Source organism: Alligator sinensis, unplaced genomic scaffold, assembly GCF_000455745.1.
Source record: "Alligator sinensis unplaced genomic scaffold, ASM45574v1 scaffold761_1, whole genome shotgun sequence".
Lineage (NCBI taxonomy): Eukaryota > Metazoa > Chordata > Crocodylia > Alligatoridae > Alligator > Alligator sinensis.
The window spans coordinates 625210-644553 of record NW_005842195.1 but is presented as its reverse complement, the minus strand read 5'-3'; the positions used below and the strand labels follow the sequence as shown (position 1 = coordinate 644553).

The window sequence follows — 19344 nt, the reverse complement described above, 5'->3', positions numbered from 1 at the left end:
AAAATGTTGTAAATAGTTCATGGAACCACAAAGATCCTTCCAAACACTTGCAAGAATATTTCTAGTAAAACACATCCTTATTTAAATGGGTCACCTATTTAAAGGGGAATATTGACACGTAAGCTAATTTTACCCTACAGAGAATTCACGTTTGACATCATCTGGCATTTGGACTGGCTGTCCAATCTGGGCTGAAAGCAGAACACAAATATCCTGATCAATTTTTAGAACAAATAGCATTATTTTAATTAGAATTGTGACCAGTGTGTTCATTTCCAAAGAAAATGCTGAAAGTCTTACTCATTTAATACCATGCTGAATAAAAATGATAGAACACTGGAGCACTCTCCCTAGGTGCTCCCTTTTGGTGCAGGAAAAAACTGCCACCACAGGCACACAATCATGATGGCATGGTGGCAGCTGAAGTCACCGCTACCCCCATGTGTCACAACTACCCCGGGGCACCCGGTTGTGTCTCTGGAATATGTATAGTAGGGAACCTTAGGAGGAGAATGGATTAAAGGATCTTTCAGTTCTTTCTATTTCCTATGCCTGAGATATTGGAAGTCCAATTTCAAGGTGCCTAAGCCAAAAGCACACTTCAATCAAAGATGTTTTCTTTTCTTCCGGTGTTCACACAGGGTAAGCATGGAAATCCACTTAATTGCAGCCATTTAAAAAACTGTTCATGCAATTAGGTGAGATTTTCTATTATCCATTAAGCAATTAACCAGAACTCTTAATACAAACAGATATATGAAGAAGGGTTAGGATTTTCAAAATTGATGCAATTAGGCAATTGATGTGCTTATCAGGAATACAATTAACTGTGCTCAGTTGTATAAAATTCCAATTCTTGTCAGACCATAAGACTCTAGCAGATTTTTTTTGTAGAGCTGAAAATTATTAACAATTATTTTCACAGTACATATGTACTCCAAAGTAAAACAAATCTAATTTATTATCGTGTCAATATAAAACATTGAACTAAGGGGACTGAATAGCTCAAGTTATCAAGAACTGAATACAGAATCTTTACCCATAATTTAAATGTACCTCTAGACCAGGATGGTTAGTGACCAAAAACAGTTAGTAATGTTTGTGAATACTGGCCATCTCTCTCTAGCTCCGTGAAGATACAAACAACAAATCACAATACAAAATAGTGCTATTCAATACTAATTCTCCAGCATCATTAGAAATAATTTGTCTGGGTGGAATTCATCAAAAGCTAATATATGAACACTGTACTACTAATGTACAGAATTTATACAGTAGCTAATTTATGCTTTATATCAGAAAATGATTTCATTATCCACGGCTGCCAGTACAGCCCAAGAAAAAAAAATCAAATGTGGGTGCCTATATCTAAACCTGTTTTTAGGAATCTAAGTCACTTTTGATAATGAAACTTTGGTGTTCCATAACAGAGTAGAGTAACCTAAGTAACTCCAGTCCACTCTGTCCCATTCCAGTGAGTTATCGAAGCAACTTTAAAGATCTGTGCCTTTAAAGGTCCTAAATCTCAACAAAACATATCTGTAGCTTTCATTAACTACAGTGGTATTTGACTGTCTTGCATGCCTGAAAAATAGTTCAAAATCAAAACAAGTGTTTTCAGAGACTACTAGACTATAGGCATCTATCTGAGGATTGAGATGAAAACACCCACTTCTCCACCCACTTCCAAGACTTGCTTCAAAACAAGCATCTCTTAGGTCCCTGTCACCTAAAGAAAAGAGAATACTGCCACAACCTAGTAGCATGAGGCAGCATCTCACCCTTAAGCAGGAGGAAAATTCAGGCAAGCACAAGCCCTGGTTTGGTTATTCCATAGCCATGGACCAAGGTTTTCATTTAAGTCCTTCTTCCTCCCCTGCTGCCTCAGCTTCAGTGCTTAGCTGCTAGAGCAGCCCAGATCAAACTTTGGGACTGGCTCAGCCAAGTCAGGCCACACCAGCTGGCTAGAGAGACCCTTTCCATGTCAGGAACTTGCATTTTCTTTTGAGAGTAGTTCAATGCAAGCTGCTTGGTGACCTCTGGCCATGGTCCAGTACCGTCCTGGGCATCCTTTATGAGATCTGCGAGCTGGGACAGCCAGAAAAGTTGGGGCTAGGACTCCCTCGTAGGGACAAGGCAGAAAGGAATCTTGCACAAGTACTCCAATCACTTGGTAGGCCTCCCCCAGGAAAGAAAAAAAGATGACCTCACAAGCACCTGGCACTACCAGTGGCCTTCTGCTCTAGGCAGGAAGAGTTGCAGAGATAGGACTGCCCTAATAGGCTTCTCTTGACCTAACTGGGAGCCGCAGGTTCTCAATAACTATTGAAACTCAGGGCTCATTTCTTTTGTAGCTAAAATAGATTGTGTTCCTAGTCTTATTATGTATCCAAAACTGAAGATGGTAGTCCAGGTTCACTTAAATATATATACACATATGTGTGTGTGTGTGTGTATATATATATATGTGTGTGTGTGTGTGTGTGTGTGTGTGTGTGTGTGTACTGCAAGAACTAAAGTTAATGGCATGTGTTACTTAGTGCAACACAGCACATTACTGCACTTTTGCAAATTTTCTGATTAAATAGAAATTCCATCTTACTTCCATGAAAATGTTTAAGGGAAAAATTATGCTGTCACCCTCAACCTAGCAGAATATGATGTTCCATGAGCACAAACTACACTCTGGCAATAGCTGTGTTTATCTTGTTGATCAACACCCATTTTGTAAATTTGTAATCTTACTTCCCTAAATGACAGCTGTAAAACAGAACTCTACTTAAAGTCTTATGTATGTGCAGCTTTAGTTTCAGTGGAAGTGGAGAACCTCCTTCTTTCCACTACCTGTTTATGGCATTTTTCAACAACCAATTGAGAAGCAACAGAGGAGTCAGCTGTGATATGTGTTACCCTTCTGAACTCAAACATACAGGAGATAGTAGAGAGAACTAACTTCTGCAATTAGGCTAAAGAAGCATTTTTAGAAAACTGGAACCCTTGTAAGAAAGATGGAGAATCCATTAGTTTTAGTTCCCCAACGAAATAATTCTGCTTCAAAGGAAAAGACCTATTACAATGTCATAAAATCAACAAATAAAGAAGAGACCAACAAAGAAACCAAGACCAGGTAAGTTTTTAACACTGAACTTTCAATGTTCTATTATCATATATGTGAATTTAGGGCATGGTTATTTTTATGTATGTCTGATTTCCATAAAAAAAATCATGAATTGCAAGACTGGGACTTGTACACACAAAATATTTATTTACCAAAGGAATGTTTTTTTTAAGACCAGGAATAAGAAACAAATAAGATAATAAACCGAACAAGAAAAAAGCAGCTTTGAGAAATGGTTTTTAAAATGCCATCTAACTTAAAAACCTAAGAAAGTTTTTTAATAGTTTCAGCTGATAAGAGGGCAAGTATTTTCTTCTTCATTAAAAGTGAATCAATCAAAACAATCTGATCTGCCTATACTGGCTCACTAGCATTCAAACTTTTTTTCTTGTCTTCAAAATAACTGAAAGACTGGAAATGAAAATACTTTCATTACCCTTCACATGCAAAGGTGTAAAGGGGAAATTAATTTATTTGTATGATATATGTGGGAGAAATAGCATCAACATTCATGTAACTAGATGCAGGAGGAAATTAGTAATGCAGAGAGAGAGATTAGTCAGAGGATGTTTGAAAAAAAAAAAGAAAAGAAAAAAAAACCCCTCTCTCAAAACTTGTTTTAATTGCTGCTTAAACTCTCTTGTAGGGTTAAGGAAAAGAGAAATAGGCTGAGCCTTCTCCTGCAGAAGACTGAATTCCATGAAAATGACCATCTTGACAAACCTGAGACTTTGACACAAGTTTCAAGGTGAGCTTTGTAAAATGTAGAATACTTTCTTTCAGAGCATGGCTGTTTCTGATTCAGAAGAGTCCATAGATTTTTCTGTGTGCATTCAGGCTTTACATAGAATAATACCTTGATGATCTATTTCATTTTTAAGTTTAGCATAATGCACTGCAAGATTTCTAACAGGGACCTACATACCAGTATATTTAATGATGCTTGTAGACCAGGTGGGCCAAAATGTCATTTCTCTGTTCACAGTAGTATCTTCTTTTCAGATAGTTCCATAGACTTCAAAAAGGACTATTTGTGGTGTTAGATAATATTCAATATGATTATCAGTAGCACAATCTGACCCTACACACTTATTTCATTTCTATAATAAACAAAGTTCTCCTGTAGTGAAGGAAGGGTGAAAGCAAAGTGGGATGAAAAAATGTATACAGGATGCAAGGATGCATTGTATATAACCACTTATAATCTAGTGCAAAAAGAAGTTGTTTCTACACATACATTATGAATTTACCAACTGATTGTCACTGTAATTATTATCTTTTTAAATATATTTAGTGACATCTTACTTTGTAAGTTGACTCATAGATTGTACAAAGGAATTGTCAGGCTTTTATGTAGTTAGTAGATGTTTCTATTTACTTGGAAATCATATGGTTCCTTAGGTTGTTCTTCTTTCAAGGAATCAGGTCGCCCTGGATGACATGATATCATAATGGCATTAAATATATAGTACCAGCTTTTCCACTGAATCAGAAGCTGAGCTGATACTAGTTTACCTCTGAATGAAAAAATTGCATTTAAAAACTATGTAACTTTTCCTATGATGTATGATTTCCCACTGTAAACCCTGCACTGAAGCCATGCACTGCACTAAACCCATTAGGAGTTTGCTGAGAATTGATTCTGAGAATTGTCTCCCACTGTAGGCAACATTTCATTAACAAAAATACTTTGGTGATAAGGGTTTTCAGTTTCTTTCTTCCCACCACAGAGAGAGAGAGGCTCAGCTCAGGACATTTAACTATTTTACACGTTTTTCCTCTCCTTTTTTGTTTTATTTTATCATTAAACTTTGATCACTTTAGACAAAAAAAATCAGGCTTTTAGTAATGAATACCATGGCAGGGTATAAGGTCCATCAATGACCAGAACGCTGCCTTATTAAGAACATAAGGGATTCTGTAAGGCTTCCTAAAAACTGACTGTCTCCATGCACAAATTTTTACAGTGTGTATTGCTCTAGCACCCAAGCACCTCACAAAATCAAATGATAAACTCAAGTTCATGATAAAATATTATCCTTTTTACCCTGAAAACTATTTTTCTCTTTTCTTTTTCTTCTCTCCTTTGTTGGTGTTAGGAGAAGGTTAAACTGGGAAGAGAGTTTGGCCATTTCTTCAGAAGTACTGAGTCATTCTGATTGAATGCAAATAGAATTCACTTCCTGGAAGTCTTTTTTTTTTTTTTTTGTATTTTATCTTGGCATATAAAACCATGACAAATCTATATCTAATAGGATGAGACACAGTGGGCATGTCTATACGTGCCATTAAAGTGCAGCAATAAACTCCAGAGCTTATTACCCCAGAGTTTACTGCTCCCAGGAAGCTCCCATGTGTGCCATTTACATGTGCACCTGGATGGCAGCACATTGAGCTGGGTTTCAATAGCCTAGGCTGGCAGGGGACCTGGGGGAGTGAACGTGGGGCTGCTCTATCTGGGCTTAGTGTACTGTGGAGAGGCTGGCTAGGACAGAAGGGTATTCATTCTGGGGCTAGCAGGAAGGCAGCCCCCTCACTGAAGCACTCTTGTGCCCCAGCCAGCTGGGTTAGCATATACACGTGCACTGCTGCTCACAAAAATAAACTTTGCTGCAGGGTTGGTAGGTTAGGGGGGCTGCCTGTTGCAGAGTTTATTAGTTTCCTGCACCCTAATAGGGGCACATGTGTAGACACTGAGACATTTATTGTGTCAGCTTCACAGTAAATTTCTCATGTAGACATGCCCGGTTTCATACCAGCTTAGGCAGATGTTGTATTTTTAATAACCATAGTTATTCTGATCACTAATTACACTTCAGCTGTTTAAGTGAAAGACACTGAGACTTCATACGGATGTTACACTGAGAAATTTGAGGTGTTAGGTCAAAAAAAGCCCCCTGATCTAATTCAGTGATTAGGTGCTGGAAACCTTATCTAAAGTAAGTCAGGGGAGGGGGAGGGGCAGGTGGGACCGGGAAGACTATCGGGGTCTGTGGGGTGGGTAAGGAGGGACTGGGGAGCTAGTGGGGTCCACAGGGGGGGCTAAGGGGGTAGGAGTTGGCAAGAATAAAGAGCCTCTCTAATCCTGCCTGACCCCACCTGGACACCCCTCCAACTGTCTCCCAATGCTGCCAAACCACCCCCAAACCCGAAAGTCATTCCTGGTGCCAGTTTTGCCAGTGATCACATGTGCCTGGAACTCAATTGAAGTAAATTGTAAAGCGGGGAAGGGGTGGGAAGATTGGGGAGGCTAGCAGCTTTGTGCAAGGGACTAGCAACTCTGTGGGGGGTTGTAGGGTTTGGTTGTGTCAGGAGGTGATGTGACTCCACCAGATTGTTGGTTAAGACATTAAGTGACATGGCTACCCGTGACTGGTATTCGGTGATGCAGTGGCGGAGGAATACCTTAACCTGCACTATCATGCGGACAGTGCGTGATTGCTAGTAGCCTAACCAATCAGGAGTTACCCCTAGAGCATGACTGGCCGGACCAGCATGCTGAGGCCTCCAGAATGTTCCATCAAGGGGGGACCCTGATTGGCTAGGGAGTCTATAAAGGGGACTGCGCGCCTCAGCGTAGGGTCCCCAGATGCTCCCGAACTCAGGAAGACAGCCTGATCACCTGTCTTGTCTGGACAGACCCCTAGGCCTCTAGCTAGATTCCTAGCATAGGCTACCACAGCTTATAGCTAGACCACGCGCTATCCGGAACGCCCTGTGTGTTGCCCAACTAGACATCATACTTGTACTGATAGTATTTTCAGCTGCAGTCGACCTCCACAATTACACCTTGCTTCTTACTCGCCGCTACCCATCATCTGTTCGTTCTCCACACCACGTCGTCTGTGTCTACCTGCCACTGTAAATAGTATTCAACTCGTTAACCATCTTGTTGGTTTGTAAGTAAATTTATGAATTTTCTTCACCTACTACTTGTCGTGCTTTTTTCCTCTCTCACACTTGGCATCCCCGAGCATGTCTGGGTTGGGGTCACTACTCAGTGCCCCACTCGACACGCAACTGAGGCCTTTTTCCAAACACCATCCTTGAATTATGGCCCGCAGGTTGGATCAGGAGAGCTCTCTGCCACCCCAACCAGGGACTATTTTTAGACCCCTGACCTCTTCCAGCCCCAGAAAAACAACCCCCCTAATCTGCCTGCCACTCCCCCGACCCACCTTACTTTGATTGCCTCCTAGTACCAACAGATCTCAGTAAAAACAGCACCAGGAGCAAACTGCAAGATCGGGACATTTGGCAGGATCAGGAGATGGGGGTTGCTGGTCTGTGGGGGAGGGTTGTCCTTTTGGAGGTGCACGGAGGGGCTAAGGGACTAAAAATAGCCCAGTGGCATGGGTGGTGGGAGTAGGAAGAGCATACCTGATCTGACTTAGTGCACCTACAAGATATAGTTAAATTACATTGGATTGGCCATTTTTTAACCAATCTAATCTTCTTGAAACTTCTGTACAGTTCACATTTCAATTGACTTAACTAGGGATCTAAATGTAAGGTCTGCACATGGGTGAACTAAGTGAGATTGGGTGGCCATTTTTAATGTGATCTAACCTCCCCTTCTATGCATTCTCCAGCATCAAACCACCTGCTCAGTTAGGAGACACCTTCAAAGGAAGCTGATAGGTGGCAGGTCTATGGAGTATTTCCTTTTTCCTACAGACATCATCACTTCTGGTTCTGACTCAGATAGCTGTTTTTCACTTACATTTTGCTCTCAGTCAGGTATTGAAATGACAAATATCCTGTTTCATGTCTACTGATGTAAAGTTATTCAATGCAGTGTTGTTTTGGTTTTTGTTTGTTTGGTTAGCTGGTTTGTTTTGACCAGGTAGGTGCTTTTTCCATGCAGAAACCCTTTTGAGTAGTTTTGATGTCAAGCAGGATATACCATTTTATGGTGGTAGTGAAAAATGCCAGTCGTTACAGGGAAGTTAGAAATTCCACTAATCTTTGCCGTACAATAGGGTCAAACTGAGCAGATCTTGGGTTTTGGCCCCTCATATGAAAGTACTCGCTGCTACTTCTAGGATTTGGATTTATTAATGATTTGATCCAGATCTAAGGTGGCAAACCCATACCTCACAACCTTGCCATATTATGTATACTCTGGACTACATCCTTGGTTTGAAGTTGTCAGGTTTATCTTTCACAACTACAAACTCCACTCAAGAGCAATACCAGCTTGTCATCTTCAGTCATATGTGTATGTATAGTTCAAGGATCTACAGCTTTTGTGTTTCCTACAGAGGAAGGATTCTTTAAGAAGATGATGTATCCTTTTTTTCAACTGTATAACTCCTCACTTTGTTGGTCTTATGCTACAATTAGAAACTAATCTCCTCAGCATTGACACCTCTTGAAAACGATGCTCCGACTTAAAACTGTATTCTTCTTTGTCATGAGTTCACTGAGGAGGTGAATAATAATTTGCTCCAAGAACAATATTGCCATTACCCTAACATTTCCTTCCAAAACTGGCTAGAATTTCAGCTATTTTTTTCTGAATTCATTCAATTTGCCAGAAGAAGTGACACTACCTAAGTTGTAGGATAAAGGAGCTTTAAGCCACTGTTAGAAAAGGATTGAACCATCCCACTTCTTGAAAATATTTCAAGGGCCAGGGTCTAAGGATCAGTGTTTATTTCCCATCGGGAGAAAATTGAGTTAAGGTCCTGAAGTGGTCAGGAGACCTGGGTTTTATTCACAACTTGTTAGGAACTTCCTTTAAGAACAATGCATTATATTTCTAAAGGCCTCCAGATTTGCAATCTGGTGACACCATTTACTTTCACCTCTCCAATGTTTTGCAATGTCTGATGAGAACTACTATATAATAGCAAAATATTATTAATTAGAAATTGTCTAAATAAATTAGACTACTTAGTGTAGAGCTATGTCAGATTCCAAGTACCTTCTGTTCATCTTAGATTTTATTCCATTTCTATTTTACAGATATAAAAATACAGTCCACATTCTTGTTCAAGATTAAAGTGTAACTAAAACAATTTCCCAAACTTTACATCAATACAAGTGAAATATTTGCTCTCTGTTGTCTGTCAAATACAGTGGAAAGCTTGAGATCAATGAGGAGGAATACATGCACCTTGATGCATGTTTATGTGTGTGTGTGTGTGTGTGTGTGTGAGAGAGAGACAGACACTGTGTGTGTGTGCGTGGTTTAAAAGCCATCATCTCAAAACAGCATGACATTTGAAAAAATGTTTGCGGTAAACAATACATATGCTATTACTCTTATGAAGCTATTGCCTTCATCATAGTGCTTTAACTTTGTTTTCACACCATAGTATTTCCTGTCTTCCATTTAAAAATAGACTGTGGTTACAAAGCCTCAGATCGACTGCAATCGAAACTACATTTCTGCAAAGAGTTTAGCAGCTAAGCCTTAATATTTTCAAAGTTTAAGAATGTACTCAACCCGGTTCTATTATGATTTGCCTTTTCCTTAAAGATCTGGAGCACTGTGGCAAACTGAAGAGAAAACACTCCTTTTAAAAAGGGTGTAATACAATAGGCAAAACTGTCAGAAAAAAAATTACCCATATGCCTTTAAAGTCTCTAGGTTCATGAGCTTCTTCTATAAGTAATCTAAACAGACACCTTGTGAAATATGACAAAGCAGAAGTACTAGCAGATAACATATGTTACGGTAGCTTCATAAATACACAAAGCACACACTTCATCAAAAACACTTTTTTGTGTCTTGTACAGTGTGTCCCCTGAAGACGTAGTGAAATGGGGTGAATCTTTTGACAAACTGCTTTCCCAGAAAGGTTAGTAGAGTTTTCCTCTCCCTGAAGACTATCATTACCTGATGGAAAATGACACAATGTAGGGGTGCAATTAAATAGACCTGGCAGTTACCTAAATTAAGTATGATGGGTCATTTATAGTGGTATGAGTTTCTTCTCAGCTTGTATGCTTAGGCAGTAGCATTCTGTCAACTACTGAAAATGAAGAATTGATTGGTAACTTTTAAGTTTGGTTTTTCATCAGACAAAAGTAATACAACAATAAGACACACAATAAAGGCTTTCTTCAATAAAGAGTGAAAAGGTGACAGTAAGTAATTAAATCATTGTTTTGTACCTCATGAGTAATGAGCTATTCTGCTGCACAAAGTCTCATAGAATACTTGGATAAAATCCATCAAAGACTGGAATTACTAAGCAATTGTTTAGAAAAATATTCACTGATATTAGGAGAGGACTTCATCTACTTAGCTCTAGATATTTAAGATTAACTCAGAAAAACTGCTGTGTTAATATAAAGCACGAAAGCTGATTAATAGAAAAAAATCTGAAATCTATTGACTCCCTCACTATTTTGCCTCTCCCCAATATAAAGTAATAATATGTCTGTGTCCTAGTGATCTGATATTTTACAGGTTACTTAAAGTTTCTTTCTCTTCTCACTAAAATATCTATTTGTGACTATTTGTTTGTTCAAGGGATAAGTAGCCATGGAGTGGCTAATATGGAGTTTACTATGGAGGCTATTCAACTAAACAATGGGAAATGCATAGTGATGGAAAATGTCTTGAATTGTATCAGAAAAGAAACAAAACATAAGGAAAAGTGTTTCAGAATGTATAGATGCTTAAAACAATCGAATTTTACTTTTTTATTTCTGCAGTCCTTTCTCAGTTTCATCAGTGGGATTTTGCTTTAGGACTAGAATAGGGTGGAAATTTATTAAGGAAAGTTTTTCCTAATGGAATATATTGGCACGTCCCAATGAGAATCATGTGCGGTTTTAGACATCTCAAACTGCACACAGTGCACGTGAACCCATTCTCCACACAGTTGATTTGTAGTGTGGAGGGATTTTTTTTTTTTGACACTGGGAAATCCCAGTGTCAAAAAAAAATGCCACAGAAAAAAGGAAGATGGCACGTGGCAGCAGCATGTGCTGCCAGAAAAGGAGTCTGGCCAGCTAGGGCCATGCTCTGGGTGCAGGCCAGGTTCCAAGTTGCCAGCTTGGCACTGCTTCTGCTCCAGGAGGCACCCAGAACCCCAAGTAAGGCTGCTGGGGCCAGCCCCAGCCTCTTCTACCCCATCCAGAGCAATTTGCTGCATACCAGAGTACACATGCAGGAGCATGCTGCTGCTATTTGTGCAGTGGGAAATACACGCCTCTGCAAATGCATGTTCATTGGGATGCACCCTATTTGTTTTCAAGTTAACATCAGAAAAGTAGCTGGTTCTGAAGGTGGCACCTTCAGTGCATCCGTTCAGGTAGATGCATCCTACTGCAACCATTGTGAGTTGTCTTTGAATATTTTCAAGTTGGTTGTAGACAGATTTAAAAGTAAGTTAAAGAGATGGCTAAAGATTTTTTTTCTGAAAATATAAGCTGGATGAGATGTCAGGAGGCAGGAGGTGTTTTTTAAAACTACAATAGGGATGTAGAAAGTCACAGAGCTAACAGGTTATTTTGGATGTGACCAAGGTGTTAATACGAATGTTTATGTACAGGATTTTTTTTCTATGTGAGCTTCATATTAATGATGAGCAGCATCCTGCATGATCTCTTGTTTGAACAATGGTGAAATATTCACTGAGAGCGCAAAAGCACAGGAATGGAGTCCTAAAGAACCACTGTTTGTAGGTCCTATATCCAAGAAATGCATCAGCTTTAGTAGAGTTGTTTCTGAAACAGCAGTGTAAATGAAAGTGGTCAGCCCTGAAAGAAATCATTCCTACACCATTATTAAATACATTTTCAATAGAAATTTGTAAGACATAATTTCAGAAGCAGTTTAACGTTGGTTTTTAAACTTGAAAAAATAATTGACATAAAAGAATTATGTTTCCCTGACAGGGCAGACTTTTTAATGATTCAGTTAATTTAAAACATTGCAATGCTCACTTTTGCAGCTGGACAAGAAGCATTTGTAAGGTTTCTGAAAACTGAGTTCAGCGAGGAGAACATTGAGTTTTGGATAGCCTGTGAGAATTACAAGAAAAGCAAAGACTCTCGTGAACTTCTTTCACAAGCTAAGAAAATTTATGAAATATTCATACGAAAAGAGGCTCCAAAAGAGGTACAGTAAAAACATTTGTGAGGATATAAAGTGCTTGACACAAGCTGCACCTTATAGCATTTGCCCTTCAGAAACACAGATACAGATACATTACCCAGCAGTCACAAATAGTTCAAATTTTGGCACTGACACAAGATTGCTATATCTTAAGAATCAGACTGCTACTTGAAAAGAAGGGATGGGAGCCAACCTTCACGGACCCCTTCTCTCAAACTTCACTCTTTCATATAATATTAATTTAATAACCCTAGAAAAAAGCATAGTTATTAATATGTCACCCTAGTCAAAGGAATTTGTAGAACTTCTCATTCCTATACATTAAATCATGTTGAGTAAATTAAAGGTATGTTGCTGAGATAATATATTTCCAAATACTAGTCATTTCTCAAATTCTATCTGCTGCCACTTATGCTTACTTCCAGAACAGTAGAAATAGTCTTTCAATCTGCTAAGCCAGTAATTACAGATCCAATGATTGTATTATTGAGATTTCAAAAGCATTCTTTAATAAAACAAGTGCTAAAATAGACCATTAAATTAAACACATCTTTGCAGGTAATGAGTAAAAACAGAAAATATTTATTGAGTGATGCAGGGTTTCACAGAAGGAAGATCTAGAATAAATTAAAAGAACCTATATTGTAATAGAGAACAAACGCACAGAGGATAAAGAGTTCTCCTTTATACTTTTCTATTAGCACTAGTATTTATTCTAGGACTTTATTTATTCTATTGCCCATCAGGAATGACGGGGGGGATGGGCAGACAGGGATGGAGCCCCATGTCCAGCCCCGTGCCCCCAGCACCATTCCGGGTCCAGCCCTGCTCTACCACCCCCACCCCAACTGCTCCAGGTCTGGCCTTGCTCCACCACTACCCCCCAGTCTGGGTCCGTGAGTCTGGCCCCGCTCTACCCCCCTTCACTGCTCTGGGTCTGGACCTGCTCCAAACCCTGCTACCACTCCAGATCTGGCCCCGTTCTACCCCTCCCCCAGCTCCAACCTTTCTTTATCCCCCTCACCACTCTGCATCCGCCTGGTCTGCATCCACTCCCTCGCCACCCCCCTGCTGCCTCCCCCTCCCTGCCAGCTCTTCTTGGGGGTGTTGGGGCCAGGAAGTTGGAGGGCGCCACCACCATGATTCCCCCTTTGCCCTTGGCCAGGGAGTCATGGGGAAGCCCTGCTGCTTGGGTGCCCAGGGCATGTTTGCCATCACAAACCATCACAAACCATCACAAACTTCCCTGGCAGCAGCTCAAACTTGGGCCTGCACAGTCCGGGCCGCACAGCCAATCGCTGCCCACCCTCTCGGCAGTTCATGTGCAGTTGTCCAAAAGCGTTACAGACAGACAGACACACAGACAGGCAGGCTAAGCCTTTTATTATATTAGAATAGAAGTCCTTTAAAATTGGGGCAAATTGTATTTGTCATTCCTTTACACTGTACAGCTGCAGTAAATGGGTCCTTGCGTAAATGAGTCAAAGAGCAGTTTTCCTTATAACCAGAATAGGGCTGGACAGGCTGATAGGTAACAAACTCCAACTGTACTCATTTGGCTGAGCAAGGGCTATCAGGTCAAGCCCCTTTGACATGTCTTTGTATTGTTAGTACTTCTGATTTAATATGAATCTATGAGATGTGAGCAGATTATGGATTAGCTAGATTGCCTTTGTTTTATCAAGCATTCTTTCCTAAACATTTGTATAGGAAGTGTTAAATATTAGCAAGTATCTTTTGAGGTAGCACAGAAAAAGTATCACTGCTCAGCCTAAGGGATAGGTTTTAAACAGTAATGAAATGTAAGACTTTAAATTTCCCTGGTTTGCACTGGGGATTACCACTGCTCCTTGATGAGTCGGCTTTCAGCTCCCAAAGTGCTTTCAACTCATGCTTGCTTTTCCCCTTGCATCATATATCATATTAACTCAGATATAAGAGGATATTATTCCCCAATCAGCATGGGGGAAAAATCCCCTCATTTTATATTAGGATATCAGCAGTCTGCTCCCCTTCCCACCCCTATTAAATGCATTGTCCCTATCCATTAGATACACTGGCTAGAAGCAGCATGTTCTCAGATATGGAAACCATCTATGAAGTTGATTGAATGGAGTCCATGCTGAGCATACCCATAAAACACTTGGCATATTAGTATGTTGGGCAAACACAGTAATGGAACCTTTTCTGGAGTTTGGGGCCTTTAAAATGTGCACATGTTCCTTCCACCTGGAACTAGCACTAGGCCTGAAGGTATTGCAATACCAGGCTGGCACCAGGAGGGCCAGGATCATCCATGATGCCAAAAAGTGATGCAGAGAGGACCACTTAACCATTCCTCCCTGCTGCATCTCCAAGGACTTTTAATCCTGGACTCTTCCCTACCCCAACAATTGTATCTTGCATGTTTTTATTTGCAACTGTATGTGTTTTCCTAACCATGTCCCTATTGCGATGTGGTATTGTTGTGTGGGGTCTCCTGTATATTCTCTGCTTTGTAAGTGCCATACCTGTTTGTAGGCATTGCACTCACTGCTCCCCTTTTTCTTTCCCCATTCTTATGTCCCACCACCCGGCTTTAGTTAGCTGCATCTTTCATACGTAACTTAGTTGTAATTCCACCCCTACCCCTATTCTCTACTATGTAGCCTTCTACTCAGGTCTTCCTGTATTTCCTTATGCTTTGAACTTGTCATCTGAACTTTAACATTTTCTACATTTGACCTTAGTGAAAAGGATGAGATACTGATGGGAGCCTTTTTAAAAAATAAGGTTTAAATAACAATAATAATAATATATTTCATGTTCCAGATCAAATCAGCCAAATCATATCAATTGAGCAGTACTCAATCATTCCAAAAATCATATTGACTGAGCAAGCAGAACTCAATCATTCTAAAAAACATGTATGCTGCTAAAACCGGCAAGCATGCTGTATCCAAGGCTCTCACCCTGGGACTTCAGATACTTCCAGACCCACTGGCAGGCATCCTAGATGTAGGCCCAAGCCTGGGGATCTTGGGATTCAGATGCCCCCACTGAGACACTTGATCTGATAGGAACCTATCACAAAGCTAGGTTGGTGCAGCCCATCTGAAAAAGATATAGTGCCCATTGTGCTCAGTCCACCTCAGTACCAACTCTTTTCAAGTCATGGCCAATCACTACATAAAACAAATCTCAACTTGCTCTTCACTGCCACAGCTGAACAGTGCCTTTCTTTCCCATTTCCAATAATTCCTGTTTCTTCACAAGCCTTAAATGTCTGACAAACATCACCAAACTCCTGTGTAGCTGAGTGGCTCTGTCACCCCCTCTCTCAACCTGTCGCACGTGATTAGCGTAACCCCATTCTTTATGGGGTGGAGATGGACAATGCAGCACTGTGCCTCATCGGCATATAACATTTTAGAGGTTCCCAAGACATGTAACAAAAAAACCCAAGTCCCGTTTAGCACATGGATCCTTTGTGGAGGGTATCTGGAGTACACACACATACCATATAGTGTTGGGCTGTGGGGTTACCATGGCTTGAAATGCTGTTGACTCTGGTGAGACCCAGTTCAATGAACTATGTAAGTCATGAGCCTCTTGGCGCTGGACTAATTTAATGTACAGTGGACACATCTACACAAGATGCTAAATGCACAGTAGACTAATTCTACTGTGCATTAGTGCATCATGGTGAAAGTCATGTTAATGCGCAGTACAATTAGTCTACTGAGCATTAGCATCACTCTGCTGTTTTTGCCCTCCTCTTTGTCCCTTTCTCCCCCTTACTGTCACATGTAGCTCACTTCCACATTGTGCTTGTGGAGGGAACAGAACCTGAGCAGGGTCTGGCAGTAAGGGAGGGCAGGAAGGATGCAGGGGGAAGATGTTGGGGGGCAGAGGGCAAGAAGGCCATCTGACCCCACCCCAGCCACTATTTTCCCTGCTGTGGTAGTAGGAAGGGAATCAATTAAAGACAACACTCAGATAATTGGATTCTATACCTGGAAAATTATAATAAATTTATAATTTTTCCATTTATAGAATCTAATTATTTGTGGGGGTTGTTTAGGCTTATTTTGTATTTGAGTAAATATGCTAACAGGATGTGGGTTATAATGGCTAAGAAGAATTTTGCATAGCAGCTGTGAAAGCCAGCTTCTTTATATGCATTGTTCCTAGTTCCCCTTCCTAAGCTGATTGTCTATAAGAGCTAGTGATAATTGCATCTTGACCAAATAATGACATCATAAACTATAAATATATATATTTTTATTTGATGCATGGAATGTTCTCCACAAGAGTATCCCTGGTGGAGGTGGAGGAGCGGGTGTTCCAGTGTGTCTTTTCTACAGTGCTCCAAGTAGTAGTTGGGAAGCTGAATGGCCCTTGATTTGTCCATTGGTGGGAAAGGACAGGGCGCTATAACTGGGAAGCCCAAATTTCAGGAAGTTATTTCTACTTTGAACCACCAAAAAACAATTTTTACCATCTAGCAAAGCACTTTAAAAGGCCCTTTTTCTGACTCCAGTTGGAAAGTATCTCAGAATTTGGGGACTTGAAGGACAGATAGTTCCATTAACTGATTTTCAGTTTTTTTGTGTACAAGCTATTTGTTATTGGTACACTTTTGCAATATATCTGGATGGTGAGGAAGGCATATTTCAATTAGGAAAATAAAAAGTTACACATAAATTAAATGAGCTAGTCTAAATGTTGGCTGGAAATTATTGTTTCTTAAATAAAGTGAGTATTATACAGCTAAACACTTTTTTATATTAAACATCTTTTCCTTGACAATTGCCAGTGTTAATACAGAAGTAAATTTAAGCTGTAACAGAAGAGCACTTTCATATGACTTCTCAAAATCCATTAAAATTTTTTGCTTAACACACTAATCAGAATATCCTAACCCTCCTGCTATTAAGTCTCTCCATACAAATTAGAAAATTAAAACATTTAAAGTTTTGAGCCTGAAAAAATGTGAGTATCTTTGACTCTCAGTGGCTTCCATGAGAATACTCTATTGGACTGAACACATTTCTCTGTATCAAGTGTACAGAGAAACTCACATAGTATCTGTGATTACTAGTTTTTACCTTTATCTAAGATATCTTTCTATAGTGACTCAGTTGTTAAATGGTATTTATCAAATGTATTAACCAATTAATAGAGTTTACAAGACTTACCTCTAGTTGGACGTACACATTTTTTCATAGGAAGTAGTTTTCTCATTTAGAATATTATTGTTATTGATGATAATGCTTGAAATAATGAACTATATGTTTTTTTCATTCCTTTTTGCAGGTTAACCTTGATTTTCACACCAAAGAAATCACAAGTCAGAACATTGCACACCCCACTCTTAGTAGCTTTGATGCAGCTCAGGCCACAGTGTACAGGCTGATGGAGCAAGACAGTTACCCACGCTTCCTGAGGTCTGCTGCTTATTCAGATCTGCTTAAGGGGATGCATGGCAACCATCCTGCTCCTAGAAGACGATCACGCTCTTTTACTTTCAATGAATTCCAGGACGTGCAATCAGACTTCACCATCTGGCTATAAAGAAACTTAACCTACTTAGCCTCTAAGTACTGTAGCAAATAATAATATACAACATCTTAAGACCAAATCTTTTTGATGATGTAACTCTGCTTTGCTCTACTTATTTAAGTGGAGTTACTTCTATTCATTCCAGCTAAGGATCTGGCTCAGAAAGCTGTATAGTGATTAGTTTCACTTAATATAAAAAGATGTGCAGCATATTGGCAAGATGTGTTAAACATGAAGTATTCATATAGTATATTGTATCTTTTAAGTCTCAGCTGGGAGAAACTATTAATCACTCTTTATAAAATGATATAGAGCAGTGAGAGCTTTAACTCTACGTGGTGAAGACCCTGGACCTGTAATATTTAGAATGCACAGTCACCATCAGTCTATTTACAAATCATTTGCACATAATTAATGTTGTTGCAATATTTCTTACACTAAGCAGAAAATAGTTGTGGTACTCTTTCATACAGAAAACACACAGAGACATTAATTAGGTGGAAAGTTAAATTATAATGATTTTTAACTACAGTTGGAAATCTCCATATTCTAGGAGACACATTGGGCAAGGCTTATTTAATTTTATAGTGATACATACTATATTTTCTTATTACATATATTTTCATATCCTCTATTTAAATTAATCTGTGTTGTTAAGCTTTGTGATAAACTATTTTATTATATTATTTCTAGTTAAATGAATAGTAATGGGATAAGAATATGCAATTTAGAATGTTCTATCTAATTAAATAATGTGATTAATATTCTAATTAAATAACAGTTCAAGAATTGGGGGTTTTGTTATATTCATTTATAAGTTTTGTAAACTTGGGAAGCAAGCTTTGAGTGCGAATTTTAGTAATCGTTGACATATCCTTAAAATGGGGATACATTACAACTGCAAAGTCAGTTACACATTACATACACATTATTATATATCTGTACATATTATTCCTGCTTAAGGAAAATATGCTTATATATACTTAACCTTGAGCACAATCGTAACGTACCTAAGAACATACTTATCTGTATGCTGGTTTTTAAGTCCTTTGATTAATCTGGGGCAGATGCTCTCGGCAGAATATGAGGCATCTGACAGTCATGGAATTAGAGCCCTTTTGTCCCAAATACACAGGCCCTGATTTTTGGCTTGTTTGTTCCAAGTTGATATGTCCTCAAATGGAAAGCTTGTCTGGAGGACAGCATTATTCAGGATGAGACTCAGAATGTCTTCATTGGGTCTCCCCTGTGGTTTCAGTTCAAGCTGCTGAATCTTTCATTTAATTGAATGTCTCCACTTCATTACTGTCCATGTGCAAGATCTTTCCTCTCATTCAAAACCTCATTGAATGAAAAAAAAATGCCTCTAGACCCGGGAAAAATGTCTCACTACCATCTTTATATTATTTGCTGTATTGGAAGTTAAAAATCTGGAAGTATAGGGCAGTGAATAATGGTAGAACCAAAATAGAAATTTCTTTTGGTTTCTTAGCAAAACCAAACTCAATTCATTTTGGGACAAGCATAATATTCAATTTTACCCTTGTTCTGGTTTTCTTTTTATTTTGTTCCTTCATGGTGTTAACTGCTTCCGTCATCTCAA

General features: G+C 39.3%; 1 protein-coding gene across 1 annotated transcript; it reads left to right on the top strand.

Annotated features, from left to right (window-relative positions):
* Positions 1–2836: 2836 nt before the first annotated feature.
* LOC102374156 (regulator of G-protein signaling 18) lies at positions 2837–18511 on the top strand. Its single transcript, XM_006026499.3, has 5 exons — positions 2837–3127; positions 3765–3866; positions 9866–9927; positions 12034–12200; positions 17496–18511. The coding sequence occupies exons 1-5, from the start codon at positions 3009–3011 to the stop codon at positions 17751–17753; spliced, it is 708 nt and encodes a 235-aa protein (XP_006026561.1). The 5' UTR covers positions 2837–3008; the 3' UTR covers positions 17754–18511.
* The last annotated feature ends 833 nt before the right edge of the window (positions 18512–19344 follow it).